Raw genomic sequence first — 16,272 nt, forward strand, 5'->3', positions numbered from 1 at the left:
TATTTGCATGTTTTGCTGTGATGTGTGTAAGTTTTCCAACGTTAAACCTGTTCCTCTTTGATACAGTGTTACAGAATTCTATAAGCATATTATGATTAATATCCCAAAGTAGGTTGTCTTTTATCTAGGGCCCTAATTTACTTTTGTGCCTGCAGCCAAGAAAAATATCAAACAACTGTTACATTTATTGTGCAGGATATTTTTCATATATGGTTGCATGTACATAATCGATGGATGTATATTATTAGCAAATCGGAAGGTAGGGTCACTATGAAATACATAAATGTGTATTATAAACTTACAGTGTGCTGAAAGATAACAGTTTTAAGTGTTCTATGGACCAGGCCTTCCAAGCAAGAGTCATCCAGCTTGTCCCCCTCAGAACACAAAAGGAGTCTGGCTCAGAGGAGTGCAGATAGTTGTGAGGGCAGTGATGGAACTAGGATGGGAATTCCTTGTGTTTTTTCCCCCTACAATTTTGCTTTTCCTTTTACTCTTACTTTTCTCCTTTCTCACTCTGTCTTTCTTGGTGCTTTCCTTCTTTTCTTTCTTGAACTGTGGGGTTTTCTCCATCTCAGTGTGGGAAGTTCAGCTGTTAGGACTATTGAGTGTTTAATGATGATGGTTCTATTTCAAGGATGGGGTGAGGTTAGGGGTTAGGAGGGTGCTGAAGTGTATTGAAGTTGTTTGGTGGTTTTAATTGTGTTGTGCGGATTATAATCTTAGCATCTTTCCAGGAGAATACTCATGTAATTTATGTCTTTTAACATAAAAAGTAAGCTAATCCAATACTTTATGACTGAGAAATGCCAGGAAGTATTTGCATCAATAAGCAGGACAAGTTTATAAGTAAATGACTTATTTATGGTAAGTGGAAAGAGATACAGACATATATCTTATTTGCTAGAACTTTATGAATGGGTGTTTAATAGATATTATTTGGTTGGTTAAATGAGCACGAGAGTTTGTTGTCATCAGAGGTAGCTTTCTGTTTTTCCGTTCTCTTTCCGGCTCTGGTGTTGCACTCTTCCCAGAGTAGTCCCTGGTTTGTTAACAGGATTGACAGCATGTCTGGGTGCTCACACGTGGTTTGTGTCCACACTCGAGATTCGCAGTTGGAACTCTTTCCTTTGTTGGTTTCCTTGTTCACAGTTTGTGTCTCCCAAGTCCAGCCTGGACCCTTGAGCGCAGAGTCTCAAAGTGAAATGACTTCCTAAGTCATTATGAAATTTGCTTATTTAGTGTATCACTACAATGAAATATTTTCATCTGAAAAGATTTCAGGTGGTTTAGAAGATTACATAAAATAGATCATCTATGGCTTAAATATCGGGCCAACAAAGAAGTAAAGGTTAGAGTTAGAGACTTTTTAAGAGGAAGGAAGAGTAATAATTTTTCCAAATCTTCTCAGATTGTAGCAGAATTATCCTCTTTCAAGTATAATTATAAATCAGTTGCAGTACACACCTTCCCCTGTCCCCTGTGATTTACACACTTGCAGTGAGTGGATCACTTATGTTCCACTCCATAAGTGGAATCACTTATGTTCCATTAAGATATGTTCCACTTATCTTAATAACTGTCCACGCAGCTGGGCACTTGAATAGTGGCTTGTCATCTTGATTCTGTTGCTGACTCAGATGAGATCATAAGGAATTAAGATACTCAGGTTGAAATAACAAGAAACATATACAAACAATTGGCAAATCTTCAAACAAAATTGTACTGATTTATTGTCCAACCAGAATGTATTAAGACCGTACCTTTTCCCCTTTCACTGCCCAGCAGTTGTATCTATTTGTATTACCACCATCTTTTCATCCTAGTAATTTGTGATAGATTTGAAAAAGGTTTTATTTTATTTTTTTTTGAAAAAGGTTTTATAATTTTAGTTTAATTTACATTTCCCTTTTGGGCAGGTTTGAACATCTGTGCATAATTTAAAAAGTAAAGTTTAAATACTCTTGCTAATTTAAAAATAAGTCAGATAAAATCTTCCAAGTAAAGGTTATGCTGTATTTATGTTTTCTTTTGTTCAGTTTTTCTTAATATTCATATATGTACTTTTGCTTACTTATCATACTGTAGATTCAGAAAAGCTTTAATGTGCCATGTTATCAAATTACTGTTTGGCAAGCCATTTTGGTTTATTATTATGGAAAATATAAATTATACATAAAAGAAGAATAATATTAATATAGTGAACTATTTCCAGTCATGCATCTTCTGCTTTATAGAATTTCTTCTTTTTTTTTTTTTGTTTTATAGAATTTCATCTGTAAATACTTTTGTGTATTTATTTCTAAAATTAGATTTTAGAGATTTTCTTGGCAGTCCAGTGGTTAAGACTTTGCACTTCCAATGCAGGGGGCATGGTTCAATCCCTGGTTGAGGAATTAAGATCCTGCATGCTGCATGGCATCATCAAAAAAAATTAGATTTTAAGAAAGCATGAGAACACTCCCATTATCACAGCCAGGAAAATTATCAGTAATTTTTCAATATTGTTAAATACTATCTACTTAGTGTTTGTTTCCCTGATAATTTCACAAAGATTTTTTATGTTTTGTTTTAATCAGTATCCAAACAAGATTCATACACTACAGTTGGTTCATATGACACTCTTAAGTCTCTTTTTTGAATAAGTTTTAAACATTTGGCTCTGCTGGGTCCCTGTTGGTCTGTGGGCTTTTCTCTAGTTGCGGCATACAGCTCAGTAGTTGTGACTCGCGGGCTCTAGAGCATGGGCTCAGTAGTTGGGATGCATGGGCTTAGTTGTTCCGTGGCGTGTGGGATCTTCATGGACCAGGGATTGAACCCGTGTCTCCCTCATTGGGATTGAATTCTTCACTGAGCCACCAGGGAAGCCTGACTCTTAAGCCTCTTAAAACATTTCTGATTTTCTTCCTCACTCTTTCTTCTTAAAAAAAAATAAGAACAGGTTGTCTTGTAGAATTGTATCATGTCCTTGTTGTTCAGCCACTCAGTCGTGTCCAACTCATTGCGATCCCCTGGACTGCAGCACATCAGGCCTCCCTGTTCCTCACTATGCCCCAGAGTTTGCTCAGACTCATGTCCATTGAGTTGATGATGCCATCCAACCATCTCATCCTCTGTTGCCCCCTTTTCCTCCTGAAGAAAAGGCTTTATCCCAACCAAAGTATTTAGGAGAAAACAATGGAATGGGAAAGACTTAGAGGTCTCTTCAGGAAAATTAGTGATACCAAGGGAACACTTCATGCCAAGATGGGCACGATAAAGGACAGAAACAGTATGGACCTAACAGAAGCAGAAGATTCTAAGAAGAGGTGGCAAGAATACACAAAAGAACTATACAAAAAAGATCTTCATCACCCAGATAATCACCATGGTGTGATCACTCGCCTAGAGCCAGACATCCTGGATGTGAAGTCAAGTGGGCCTTAGGAATCATCACTGTGAACAAACCTAGTGGAGGTGATGGAATTCCGGATGCTGGCAAAGATTGAAGGTGGGAGGAGAAGGGGATGACAGAGGATGAGATGGTTGAATGGCATCACCGACTCAATGGACATGAGTTTGAGCAAGCTCCAGGAGTTGGTGATGGACAGGGAAGCCTGGCATGCTGTAGTCCATGGGATTGCGGAGAGTTGGACCTGACTGAACTGAATCTCTGAAGATGACTAAGATAGGTAAAGACAACACTAACATGTTATGCTTGGGTACTTAGATAAAGAAACATTCGGGAAAGATTTGAAGTGTAGGTAAATAGATGCATTTTACCCCATTTGGGACAGTAGTATGCTCTAAGAACATTACAGACACTCTTGACTTTGAACAGATGACTTTTAAGCATATATAAAGTAGACAGACTGTACACATACTTGGAGAATGGTATAGTAATTCACTGCCTTTGGATCTGTGGATTAGTTTTATATATGATGTAAAGTATCTTAGATTTACAGAAAACAGGGGACGCTTCTTGAATTTGGTAGTTCATTTTGACTGGAGCAGATTGAATATCATTAAATGTAATGTTTTATGAAGGTGTTGACACTGATTTCTCATACTGCCAAGAAAATATGTTATACATTTTGTAGAGTGCTATTTTAATATCCAAGTCTTTTGAGCTCATTTGTACTGGGTACTAAAACCGAGTTTTCACTTTTGTTTAAGGTAGGAGACAAATTAACTAATGATTTTTTGCTTACAGGCGAAGGTTTGATCTGCAGAATCCATCCCGAATGGATCGTAATGTTGAAATGTTTATGAACATTGAAAAAACATTGGTTCAGGTAACTCAGAAAATTTAATTGTTAAAACTTTTTTCCTTTAATTTGCTTTTAATTCTAAGATTGGCTTTATTCTAGCTCAAAGATCAAAGGGAGAAAAGTTTCCTGAAATCTATTATTATATTATTTTTATGAGTTTTGGGGATTAGAGCTGTAAGGTATGACTGTCATGACTATGTCATTTATAGAATATTTTTCTTAAACATGGTAAAATAATTCATAATAGTTTCTTTAGTAATTTCACTAATCCATTATTTAGATCTTTCATATTTAATATGAACATTCTTTCATCCTAGTAGTCATTTGTTTATACAGTCATTTTCTTTGGATTTGTTTCATGGTTGTGCCATAAATAAAAATCTTATTTCCCCAACTAGATTATAACTTGGAGAAGAGAACACTTAATTTTCTTCTTTTCTTTCTTAGTGTTTTTACTGATAAATAATTTTTAATAATCACTGAATTAACCTTCCTGGGGAGAGGGGACTGGCAATTCTGCTGGGTATTATCATTAATTTGATTCCTGAAACTTTTCTCATGGGCTCTTAACTAAGAGAAATAACTGAGCAGTTTTTGTATCTTGGCTAGTTTTTGGTGATGGTTTGGGGAGTTAATATTCATGTTTTAATCACTGCTATTAATAAGATTAGAAATGGGGGGAAAGAGCTATAGTTCAGTTTTTATATTTTAAGTAACTTAAATGATGAGCCAAAATGTGCATCCCTCCCCATGTACCCCCTCTACCCCCACCCCCAGGTTAGGTGAAAATGCTACATGAGACTTAGACTCTTGAGTCCAGGTAAAATTGACTAGGATTTATTTATCAGTATAATGCCTTAATGAAAAGTATAATGAGTTCCTCTAGGTCATGAGTCTTAGCAGTTTTTTGGTCAGTGAATGGCATTAAGTAGCCTGCTGACCCACCTAGGTTTTGTATTGAAATAAGGCTTTTACATGCTGCAGCAAAGTATGTCTTCCTATTTTAAGCAGTATGGCTTTGAGTGCCAACTTTTGTCATTAAGGTAAATGCATAAATAATGTGACATTATTTCAAAACTAAGAGAATTTCAGAATGTTTTCTTTTTCCCTCAGAGCAATTGTCTGGCCAGACCCAACATCTACCTCATTCCAGACATTGATCTGAAGTTGGCTAACAAATTGAAAGATATAATCAAACGACATCAGGTAATATACATGATCACTTCAGAAACATTGTGTATATAGAAGTCTTGTGAATCTCAGCTATAAATTATACCTTTTGATTTCTATATATATGCATAAAGTGAAAATTCCTCTCTTTGGGTTCTTACAGTCTCAAGTTTTCTTCTCTCTCCCCTTGCCTCCAATTCTTAGCCTAGAATAGCATTTTCGCACTAGCATTATTGAGATACAATTGATACATAACATTATAAATTTAAGGTGTCCAATGTGATGATTTGATACATGACTGTTTCCTGGAGTAGCATTTAATAAAGTCATTGGTGTGGATTCATAACAGTCTTACTATGAAATATGTCTTTTTAGAGTTAAAGAAACCAGTGCACTGTGCATCCCTGTAATTATAAAGTCAAACTGGGAGAGCTGATGACACAGTTATTGGTAGGAGGCAAATATTACTTCAAGTAAACCTGCCTCTCCCCTATTATATGTATTGTATTTATATTTGTAGCTTTGAAAAAAATGACTGGAAGATTCTGTTTTCTCCACAAACTTCCCTTCTCTTGGTTTACATGTACCAGTGCTATCTTCTCACATCTTCACTTCCTTTCTCTAACTTCATTGTGGTGAAGACCTTGGGTATTTATGCATGTATAGGTCTGTGACTACATATGTGGCTAAACTGTAAGCAAATCTTTGTCATGGTAAACTAGCTGAGGACACGCAAGATAATTTTTTGAAGCACCATTACTTGAATGACAAAGGTTTACCACATGTTAGAATGGGTTGAGAAACCACATGAGCTATCTTTTTTTTTTCCTGCTGCAAGAGAAATTGCTGGTTGAATTATATTTTAGCATTTAGTAAAGTTATCTTCTAAGTTCTCAAAACAAATATTGCTAATACTTTTTTTAAAAAAAATTTATTAGAGTATAATTGTTTTACAATGTTGTGTTAGTTTCTGCTGTATAGCAGAGTGAATCAGCTGTACATATAACACGATAGTTGGTTTACTTGCTAAGTTCTGTCTGACTCTGTGACTCCATGGACTGGAGCCCACCACATTCCTCTGTCCATGGGATATCCCAGGCAAGAATACTAGAGTTGGTTGTCATTTCCTCCTCTAGGGGCTCTTCCCAGTCCAGAGATTGAACCTGTGTCTACTGCATTGGCAGGTGGATTCTTTACTGCTGAGCCACTAGGAGCGCCCACATATATATGTATCCCCTCTTTTTTAGATTTCCTTACCATTTAGATCACCGCAGAGCTGAAAATGGCCAGCTATATTTTCATTTTTAATTTTTTGGCCGCACTGTGCAGCACACAGGATTTAGTTCCCCAACCAAGTTGTCAAACCTGTGCCCCCTGCAGTGGAAGCACAGACTGTTAACCAGTGGACGGCCAGAGAAATCCCTCTGATATTGTACTTCTAAAAGTTGGAAATTTAGTACAGTCTTTTTCTTACCTATAACATCTGTACAAAAGAGAAGAGTGATAGGATTGTGCCTTTAGATCAAGCAATCTGAAGTGGAATTCTTTTTTTTTTTTTTAAACTAGTATTATGACTTCGAACAAGTCACTAAACCTTTTTTCTTTTAGACATCTCTTTATTGGAGTGACCATCAAGTATAGCTTAAATACAGGTGGAATGTTAGAGGGCATAAATGGAACGAGTTAACCAGTAGGTTTCTGCTTTCAAGCTAAAATAACATACTCTTATTGCTCTGAAATCATCCTGGGAAAAGTTTATATATTTTCCTGCAATTTAATACTGAACATTTAGGTGTCATAGTTCTTAGGAAATCTCAGTGATTGTTTTCTAAGGGTAACCTCCAGAGAGATAAAAAGAGTTTCCTGGTTTCAAGATCTCTTCTGTAACATTCTATGAAAGTAATAATAAGACCAGATGATCAGGCTTTGCTCAAGCATTCAAAATGCACTAATAATGCGATTGATTGATCGCTTACAGTGTGCCTGTCACTGTTCTTAGCTCATTGTGTCTATTAAGCTAGTCCTAACAAAATTCTTGTAAAAAACGTTTTTTGTCACCGCAGAAGACACTGAAGCACAGAAACATTGGGTGCTTGTCCCATGTCAGTTAAGTAGTATGTGGTAGAGCTGGGGTGCAAACCCAGGCCTGTCTGATGGACTCTCGAGGCCAGAGTCCTCAATAGTGTGCTCTTCTGACTGTTGCCTCACGTATTAGATGTTGACATTCCCTTTTTAACCTTTCCTCTGGCTGTTAGAAGTGTGCTCTAATACTCTGGTGATTGAGAATTCTTTGCCTTATTTGGTAGCTATTTCATCTTTACACGGGTCAGTGGTAAAGAGTCTGCCTGCCAACACAGGAGATGCAGGTTTGATCCGTGGGCCAGGAAGATCCCCTGGAGTAGGAAATGGCAACCCACTCCAGTATTCTTGTCTGGAAAATTCCACAGAGGAGCCCAGTGGCCTACAGTCCATGAGGTTGCAAAGAGTTGGGCATGATTGTGCATGCACAAGCAAAAGAGTCATTTTTAGATAGCCCTAAACCTGAGAAGTTTAGAGTTTTCTATTTGTTGAAAGTTTCATTATAGTGTTTTCTGATTGTAATATTTAGTAAATACTCATTGTCAAACACAAAATTAGGTAATATGTTAATGTGCTACTTATACCTGGTTTTAAGACTTCTTGTCATTTTTATGGTTTCTATAATAAGCATTTTTTAAAAAGCATTTCTTTATTTGGCCAAGTTGGATCTTCATTGCAGCATGTGGGATCTTCAGTCAAAGTGTATGGGATCTAGCTCCCTGACCTGGGATTGAACCCAGGCCCCCTGCACTGGGAGCACAGAGTCTTAGCCACTGGACCACCAGGGAAGTCCCAAGAATGAGCAATTTTGTGTGTAAGTGACTTCAAGTCATGGGACTTCCCTGGTGGTCCAGTGGTTAAGATTCTGTGATCCCAGTGCAGGGAGCATGGGTTCTATCCCTGGTTGGGGAACTAAGATCCTGCATCCCGTATGTTCCCCCCTCAAAATAATAATAAATAAAAATAGATGACTTCCATGTCATGTTCTAGACTGTATGTAGTATTCTAGCTGTGACTTAGCCAGAACTTGACTTCAGCGTTCTGTCATTGACTTAAGACAGCAGTAGCATGCATACATACTGGAGTGAAGTCAGATGTCAGTCTTGTATGTATGTGGCCCAAGCTTATGGCTCATGGCCTTAAACTTGCATTGATTCACTTCAAGTAACATTGATAATTTGTGATGACTTTGGAATAGCTTGCAAAATTGGTTAAAGGTATTCAAATTACTGATAAAGTTACTCAGAGAGAGACTTCTGAAGAGAATTAGCCAAGAGTTAGCTAATAAATTAGCATTATTTTCCTATACAAAATATAAACTGTCTATAGATAATTTCCTTTTGTTTCTTCTTGTTAATCACTATCCCTTTCGTTGACTAAAAATAATAAAAATATAGTCTTAAAATAGTGCTGCTAAAATTTAAAATGTAGAATAATGCCCCTGTAATTCCCAGGCAGTTTGCATCTGGCATCTCATAGTTTGTTTGTCATATGTTTTATTTTTACATTACTTGTTCATTTGCTTTCCAGGGAACATTTACTGATGAGAAGTCAAAAGCTTCCCACCATGTTTATCCATATCCTTCCTCACAAGAGGATGGTAAGTTAGTTTTTGGTTATGAACTAATAAACTGATATTTTACTAGATTTTTAAGTTACATCAAGTGGTTTAAACAATATAACCAACTTTTTAAAGATAAGAGGCTTTTAAGTATTAAATTTCATTGATAATTTAAGTTCATAGGGTTGGTTTTTTTTGCTGAGTTTTTTTGCAAGCTAATTCTATGACATCCAATTTTCTGATCATTAGACTTACTTCTTTGTTTGTTATCATTATCTGGTTGTTAAGTCTAGGCCAGCCTTACGTATTAACTTTGTTAATGTTTGCTGTGCCTCTTGTGTTCTGAAAATTAAGAAAAATTGCAAGATAGAGGAATATCTCTTGGGAAGATTGGCTTACTGTCTAAACAGAGCCCCTCAGCAATATTTTAGTTTGGTGAATTTATAGTGATTCAGATTTTGATCTTTAACTCTGCTGTCATGAAAGTTAATTTTGTCATTGGTCAGAGTTCATTAGACCTATGAAAACTAATTTTGTACCTTTTACAAAGATTTGTGCTAACCATTCTTTCAAAGGTTGGAAAGTTGGGAAACAAGCTGTGTGTTAATCAACCAGGTTAACTAATTGAGATTGAGATTAGATCTCTTATAGAGATCAAGTCTCTGGTAAGCACATCATATCCCTTTAGGATATCTATATGAAAAGCCAAATTATATCAGATTTGAAGGACTAATTACCCATGCTGAGTGTTTTTTCCTGACCAGTGCAGTTATGCTAGAAGTCAATAACAAAAAGATTACCAGATAATCCCTGTATGCTTGAAAGTTAAGAAATGTTTTGCCATATAATCCGTGGGTCCAAGAAAAAACTATAATGGAAATGGGAAAACTTTGGAGCTGAATAATTATGAAGTGAATAATAAAGTGTGAGAACATTAAATTTTGTAGGATGCAGCCGAAGCTATGCTCAGAGGGAAATTTTTATCTTTAGATGCATATATTAGGAAAAAAGAAAGACTGAAAATTCAGTGGTTCACAAGAAATTTATCTGAAGAGTTTAGAAAAACAACAGCAAGTTAAACCTAAAGGAAGAAGGAAATAAATAATAAAGACAAGGGCAAAACTTAAGAATTAGAAAGTAATAATAGCAAGATGATGAGCAGTATCAGAAACGGTTCTTAGAAAAAACTAATAAGACAAAATCGTGTGGCATATAAGCAACAGAAAGAGAAAGAATAATGTCAAGAATGGAAGGGGGACATCACTACAGATCCAGTAGATACTACAAACAGTTTTAAAAGGTTGGGTTTGTTGGTTGCTTGCTTGGTTGTGCTTTTGGTGTCAAATGTAGGAAACCATTTCCTAAATCCAGAGTCATGAAGTTTTACACTTGTCTTTCTTCTAATAGTTTTATAGTTTAGCTATGACATTTAGGTCTTTTCATTATCTGTTTTGATGCAGAAATCTTGATTTGATTTGTAACAGTCACAGTTTTAGCTCTGTGATTATGATACTTTTATAAAGCGTGAAACCTCATTCTGCCTGCCCTGTTTAATTGGTGGTTTCTCAGATTTTTATCCTTTTAGGTAATAGCAATTGGTTTCCACTAGGTGGAAGTGGTGAATTAGCTGTGTATATAGCGTTCTGTTGTTGGCTAACTCTCCTCCAATGAGGCTGGTATGGAACTTTCAGGTTATGAACTTTTTGGAAAAAATTACCTTTTACAAAAGATTTGAACTGTGATTGTTATATCTAGATTTCTTATTCATGCTAGTTTTGTTTTTCTCCTTTGTTTAACACAGCCTTGATTACTGCATACTGATGGTTGTTTGGTATGTTGCTGTCAGTAGTTAGAGTAATTGTTAGGAGATAGCATTTTAATTTTAATATGTTGGAAGCTATTTTTTAATGTAAGATATGCTTCTTCACACTATAGGATTTACCTTAGAAAGCTGACAAGTTAATGTTGACTCTCAGCAAAGCTCTGTGTTGGGCTCATTATATATACCATTTGAGGTATCTGCGGATGATAACAATACAGCCACAGCACATTACAACCATGTTGTAAAACTCTTGCAAGTGCAGTATGCCTTTTATATAGATTAATTAAGTTTAAAATAAAAGGTGATATTTAAGATATTAGTAATATTTTGAATATGGTATGCTTAAGGGGGCACAAAATAAAACCATAGAGGAATAAATTATGAAATTTGAGGAAAATCAAGTGGCAAAGTTTGACTGTGTATCAGGATAGTGGGAAATAAGAGTGAGTAGGTGAGAGAACATGAGTATTATTTAAAGAGTTTTGTTTTTATTTGGTGAGTGAAGCAGGGGGTAAACAAATTGTGATGGTTTGGTGAAGAAAAACATCTGGCTATTGGCTGTAGTAGGAGAATTTTCCTGGGAGCCGATTCCTGGGATACTTGATACAAGGAAACTGGTTAGAGAACAGGATCCATTGGGAGGGTCTCAATTAAATTGCTGGATGAGGGGATGCGTTACCACTGGATGGGGTAAATCCACCTATCAGGAGAGCAGAGGAGATAAGTCAGGTGGCAAACCAGGATGGTCCGTATCTTACCAGTCAAGGGAAGATAAAGCATTTCCAAATACAAGCTGTGGGCAGTGGAGTTTTTCTCCAAGAAAGTAAAGCCTGATACGAGGCATTTGGTCAGTCAGGAAATAATTGATAACCTTTGAGAATGAAATTTCAGTAACTTGCAAATGAGAGCAAATTGTAGAGTTGGTGGAAGATCACCATTGCCCCAGAATGTATGGCAGGGAAAAGAAAGTGGAGATGGTTTGGGGTGTGTCTTTCATTGATGGCTTTACAGTATATTTCTGGGCAGAGCACATAGTTGAGTTAAGACCTGGTAGGGATAAAGGGATTGGTTTAAGAACATGGGTTGAATTACTGCTTTTAGCAGAAAGAATGTGTACTTCCTCAGAGAAGAAAAGAGAATTTTAAAAAATTGAGATACTGTTTAGAAGAGGAAAACAGACTAAATCTTGTTCAATGTAAATTATTTAGATAGACAAAAAAGCCCCTTAGGTTTTCTTATCTGTTTTTAATTCCTTTTGTTCTCTGACTTTGATAATTTTAAATGACTAGCTTTTAAAAACTTCTTAAATTTTATATTGGAGCATAGTTGATTAGCAATGTTGTGTTAGTTTCAAGTGTAGAGCTAAGGGATTCCATTATACATACACATGTATCCTCAGGTATTCCATAGATGTTTGTTTCTTTACGATTGACTTTGACGATTCATTTCATTCCTTTGATTGGGCCTTTTCCCCTTTCACTTCCTGTATTTATTTATTTATTTTTTTCTGCTGTGTTTTGTGCATTTGGAAAAAGAGCTGCATCTCTCAGTCTTTATGGCCTGGCTTGGTATAGGCAAAGACTTGCACAGATCAGCTCAGCTTGAGACCTGGCATCCATCAGACAGTTTCTGGGCTTGAGTATATGATTTCTCAGAGAGCTTTTCTAGTTTCTCTTTCAGGAAATTATACTCTCTTGCTCTCTTTAGTGTCTCTCTGCTGTACCACAAGTTTGCTGTCGCTGCAACAAGCCATTGAGTGAACTCTTTGATTTGTGGGTGCCCAGGCTTTTAGAGTATGCTGGTCCCATCAACACTGAGTTAGTTGAGACAGGAACCTGTCCTATAGGCTTGTGGACTTCATGGCATTAGTCAGTGAAGCTGGGGCTATTTCTTGTTGATGTTGGCAATGAGAAGCCAATTTTACTTAGCTGATTTCACTTCGTTTTTCTGTTCTGCTGTTATGCGAGATTCAAGGGGCTTATCACCTCATTAGTTCCTTTTTAGTACTGGAAACAAGTTTTTTAAGCTGCCAGAATTTTCTAAGCTACCAAAGGAATCATAACAAGTACTGAAATGCAGATAAGTTTCAGCTATGATTAAATCAACAAGAATCATCTGATGTATACATGTGCACCTCTTTTTGTTCAGGAAACTTGAAAGTATCTACACTATGTCATATTGTTTACACTCTTGTTGGGCGGGCTAAATTAACAGGAAGTCATTCACATATAATCAAGTGTTATTGATTAAACTTCTGATACAGCACTATGAAGTGCCGTAGGATACCGTAGAGAAAGTGAATCTGGAGGGAAAAGAGCAATTGGTAAAACTTTTATCAAGGAGCTGAAGCATGGCTTACACATTGAACGATGTGTCATAATTGCAAAGCTTACCAGAAAAAGGAAGGAGAGGTTCTTTGTGGGAAAGGAAGCTGTAAAGAACATAGTGGTCTTGATTTGGGTGGATCTGGTGACAAATAGGCAGGTGGGTGGGAGGGGGAGAGTATTTTACTAAAGTAGACAGTTGGTTTTATCAAGAGTGATGGATAATAGACTTAAAATCTAGTAAGTCTGAATAACCACTGAAAAACCTCCCCTTAGTAAGGAAGTTTTGGAGGAGCTTGTAGCAAATCAAAAACTCTAGGTAGAAATTAAGTCCAAGAAATAGTTGATTCACCTCTTCTGTCAGCTTGACTGAAGTTTTTTCTTTTTTTCCCTTTCAGAAGAGTGGTTGAGACCTGTGATGAGAAAAGACAAGCAGGTGTTAGTGCACTGGGGGTTTTACCCTGACAGGTAATGTTGAAATGTCCTTAGACCTGGTATATAAACGGTTTCATCAGAGTCATTTATATATAGTTTTGCTTTCTGAATAGTAACAATTTTGTTGATTTTAGTCAGTGAACTCACTTCTTTTGAGTATTCTCTTACTGACTTTCATATTTATTAACTTATTGCAGTGGAGTTCACAGGCTTTATTTATCTTAAACTGATAAGTTTGCTGCGTTTGTCAAGACAGTCCTTCATTAAGGTATTAGACTGCTAATTTGGATTTGTTTCCTTTAGGAAATGAATTTTTCTTCTGGATATTTTAGTGACTTGTTAGTTTTATTTATTTTTAAAAAATAGGCCATTTTATTTTTCAGTTTATGGATTCTTTATCAAGGATGAAATTATGTGTAAAATGAAGCATATACCATAACTCATACTGTATTTCAGTATCTAAATGTGAATTAATGTTATAAACAAGAACTAATATCAGTGAGAACAGTGGCTCTTGTTTAAGACTATGGCTGCGTAGAGGGCGTGTAGGAAAAGGATAACCTCTCACATCCTTTATCTTAAGCCTGTGCTAGAGCTGTTGAAGTTTTCATTTCACTTTCGTCAAGTGAACAGACTCTCCGTTGTGGGATTTTCATGTCACACCAGTCTTCTTTCACCTGTATCCACATCCACTTTTAGCCTTTGCTACCACGTTTTTGTTAGCAAATCCAAGACATCATTTCAGTATTTCAGTTATAAATATTTCAGTATGCATTTCTGAAAGATAATTTTTTAAAAATTTTTTTAAGAAATAAGCACACAGCCACTGTCAAACCTAAAAAATTTCAGGGAATTCCTTAATGTCAAATATGAAGTCATTGACACATGATACATTTGATTAATTGATAAGATTGATGTTTGTTAGAATTAAAATTTAAACACATCTGGTGTTGATTTATTTCTTAAGTATTTTTCAGTTCTCCCTGTGGGTTCTCCCTGTGTCTTCACCCTTCCTTACAGTGTATTACTCAAGAAATTAGTTGGTTTGTCATACAGATTTTACCACGCTGGGATTTTTTATGGCGTCACTGTGATGTGTTTGAACGTTTCTTCATTCTCTGGGTCTAGAGTTGATCAGAATCTATTTCAGTTTAGGAAAGGAGCAAAGCTTGCATAGCTGTATGTTCTTCATCAGGAGACATATAATGTCTTGGTTATGTGGTGTTTTTAAGTTAATCTGTTTGAGTGACTTTATTTTACTTGTAAATATATTTTTTTGAGAAAGAAATACATTTTTGGGTATCTTCATAATTTAAAGAACAGTTTTTATATAAGTTGAGTTAATTAGAACCAAGATCAAGTTAGCTTGCTTGTCAACCTTTTTTGAACTATAATTGACCACTTTACATGAACTGACATTTTTTAAAAATAATATTTAGGTAAATTCTAGAGAACATTTCTTATCTCAAGGCTCTAGGTATTCACGGCACTATTAAAGTTTTCAGCATTATAAGAACTATTACAGGAACTATTGCACTTTGAAACACTTAGGTGGAAACTCAAATTTAAAGCTACATAAAGCATACGATTGAAACGAATTTTATAGTTAACACTTTATAAGACATGTTAGCCTTTTTGCTAGCCTTTTGTTTATGTTTCAAATAAATTGTAATGGCTAGCTCATGTCTTATCTTCTCAAGGGACCTTGTTAGTTCACTTTCTTTAGTAACTTAGTTTGTGCCCTCACTTCTTGTGTAACATTTTCTCATTAAGACTTAAAGAATGTAAGGCTTAATCACTATCATAATCTTTACCTGTTATAGTTAATTATTTGGCAAAGGAACTTTTTTCCGCCAGTTCATTTTTAAATGTTCCTAGAAAACTTACCACAGTGCTGTTTATAGATATGTTGAGCTATACTTGTGCCAAATACTTTGGAACTAACTTTTGAGAAGTGGCTAAAGCCAGCCAGTGCTTGTTACCATATTTGTATTTCATTTACTTATGACTTAGTTTTATAATAATTTACTGGCCAGTATAGGAGCATTGATAAAGTAGGTAACTTGGTAGGTGATTTTATACTTATTTCAAAATTGTAGCAGTGGGCGGGGAGTAATTTATATCAGTGAGTTGGATTTCACTGATAAGAGAACCATTGAGCAGAGACATGTGAAGACAGGAGGGAGTGAGCTAGATGGATACCTGGGTAGCGAGGAGCATATATAAAGGGTATGAAGGGGCCCCCACCTGGTGTATTTAAAGCACGTTACTAAAGCCCATGTGGGTTGAGTATAACACGAGTGAGGGAGTACTAGGAGGTGAGGTCATAGGACCAGATCATGTAGCCTTGGCAAACCAATGTAAAGGTTTTGACTTTAGCTCTTGAGTTCAGTGCAAGTTGGAAGGTTTTAAAGAGTGAGTGGTGTGGACTGACAGTTTTTAAAAGAAACTGCTCTGGTTGGTCTGTGAAAAATGGAATTCCAGGGGCTGTGGGCCAGAATGGAAGTGTGAGAAGTTAGATATTCCAGACATAATTTGAAGGTGGAAGTGGTAGAAGTTGTTGATAATTTGATTATAGGATGTAATTGAGAGTGAAGTCAAGGATATCGTCCAAAGATTTTGGCCATAACA

At 36.1% G+C, this 16,272-nt stretch overlaps 1 protein-coding gene across 3 annotated transcripts in view; it reads left to right on the plus strand.

The window, feature by feature from the left end:
- Positions 1–16,272, plus strand: part of SMARCC1 (SWI/SNF related, matrix associated, actin dependent regulator of chromatin subfamily c member 1) — a 124,508-nt gene that overhangs the window by 17,381 nt on the left and 90,855 nt on the right. For all 3 annotated transcript variants that reach the window (XM_061128726.1, XM_061128724.1, XM_061128725.1), the window contains exons 4-7: positions 4,193–4,274; positions 5,364–5,456; positions 9,030–9,099; positions 13,605–13,674. In XM_061128726.1, the coding sequence (XP_060984709.1) occupies positions 4,193–4,274; positions 5,364–5,456; positions 9,030–9,099; positions 13,605–13,674 (315 nt within the window). The remainder of the gene's footprint in view (positions 1–4,192; positions 4,275–5,363; positions 5,457–9,029; positions 9,100–13,604; positions 13,675–16,272) is intronic.

Source organism: Dama dama, chromosome 24 (genome assembly GCF_033118175.1).
Source record: "Dama dama isolate Ldn47 chromosome 24, ASM3311817v1, whole genome shotgun sequence".
Lineage (NCBI taxonomy): Eukaryota > Metazoa > Chordata > Mammalia > Artiodactyla > Cervidae > Dama > Dama dama.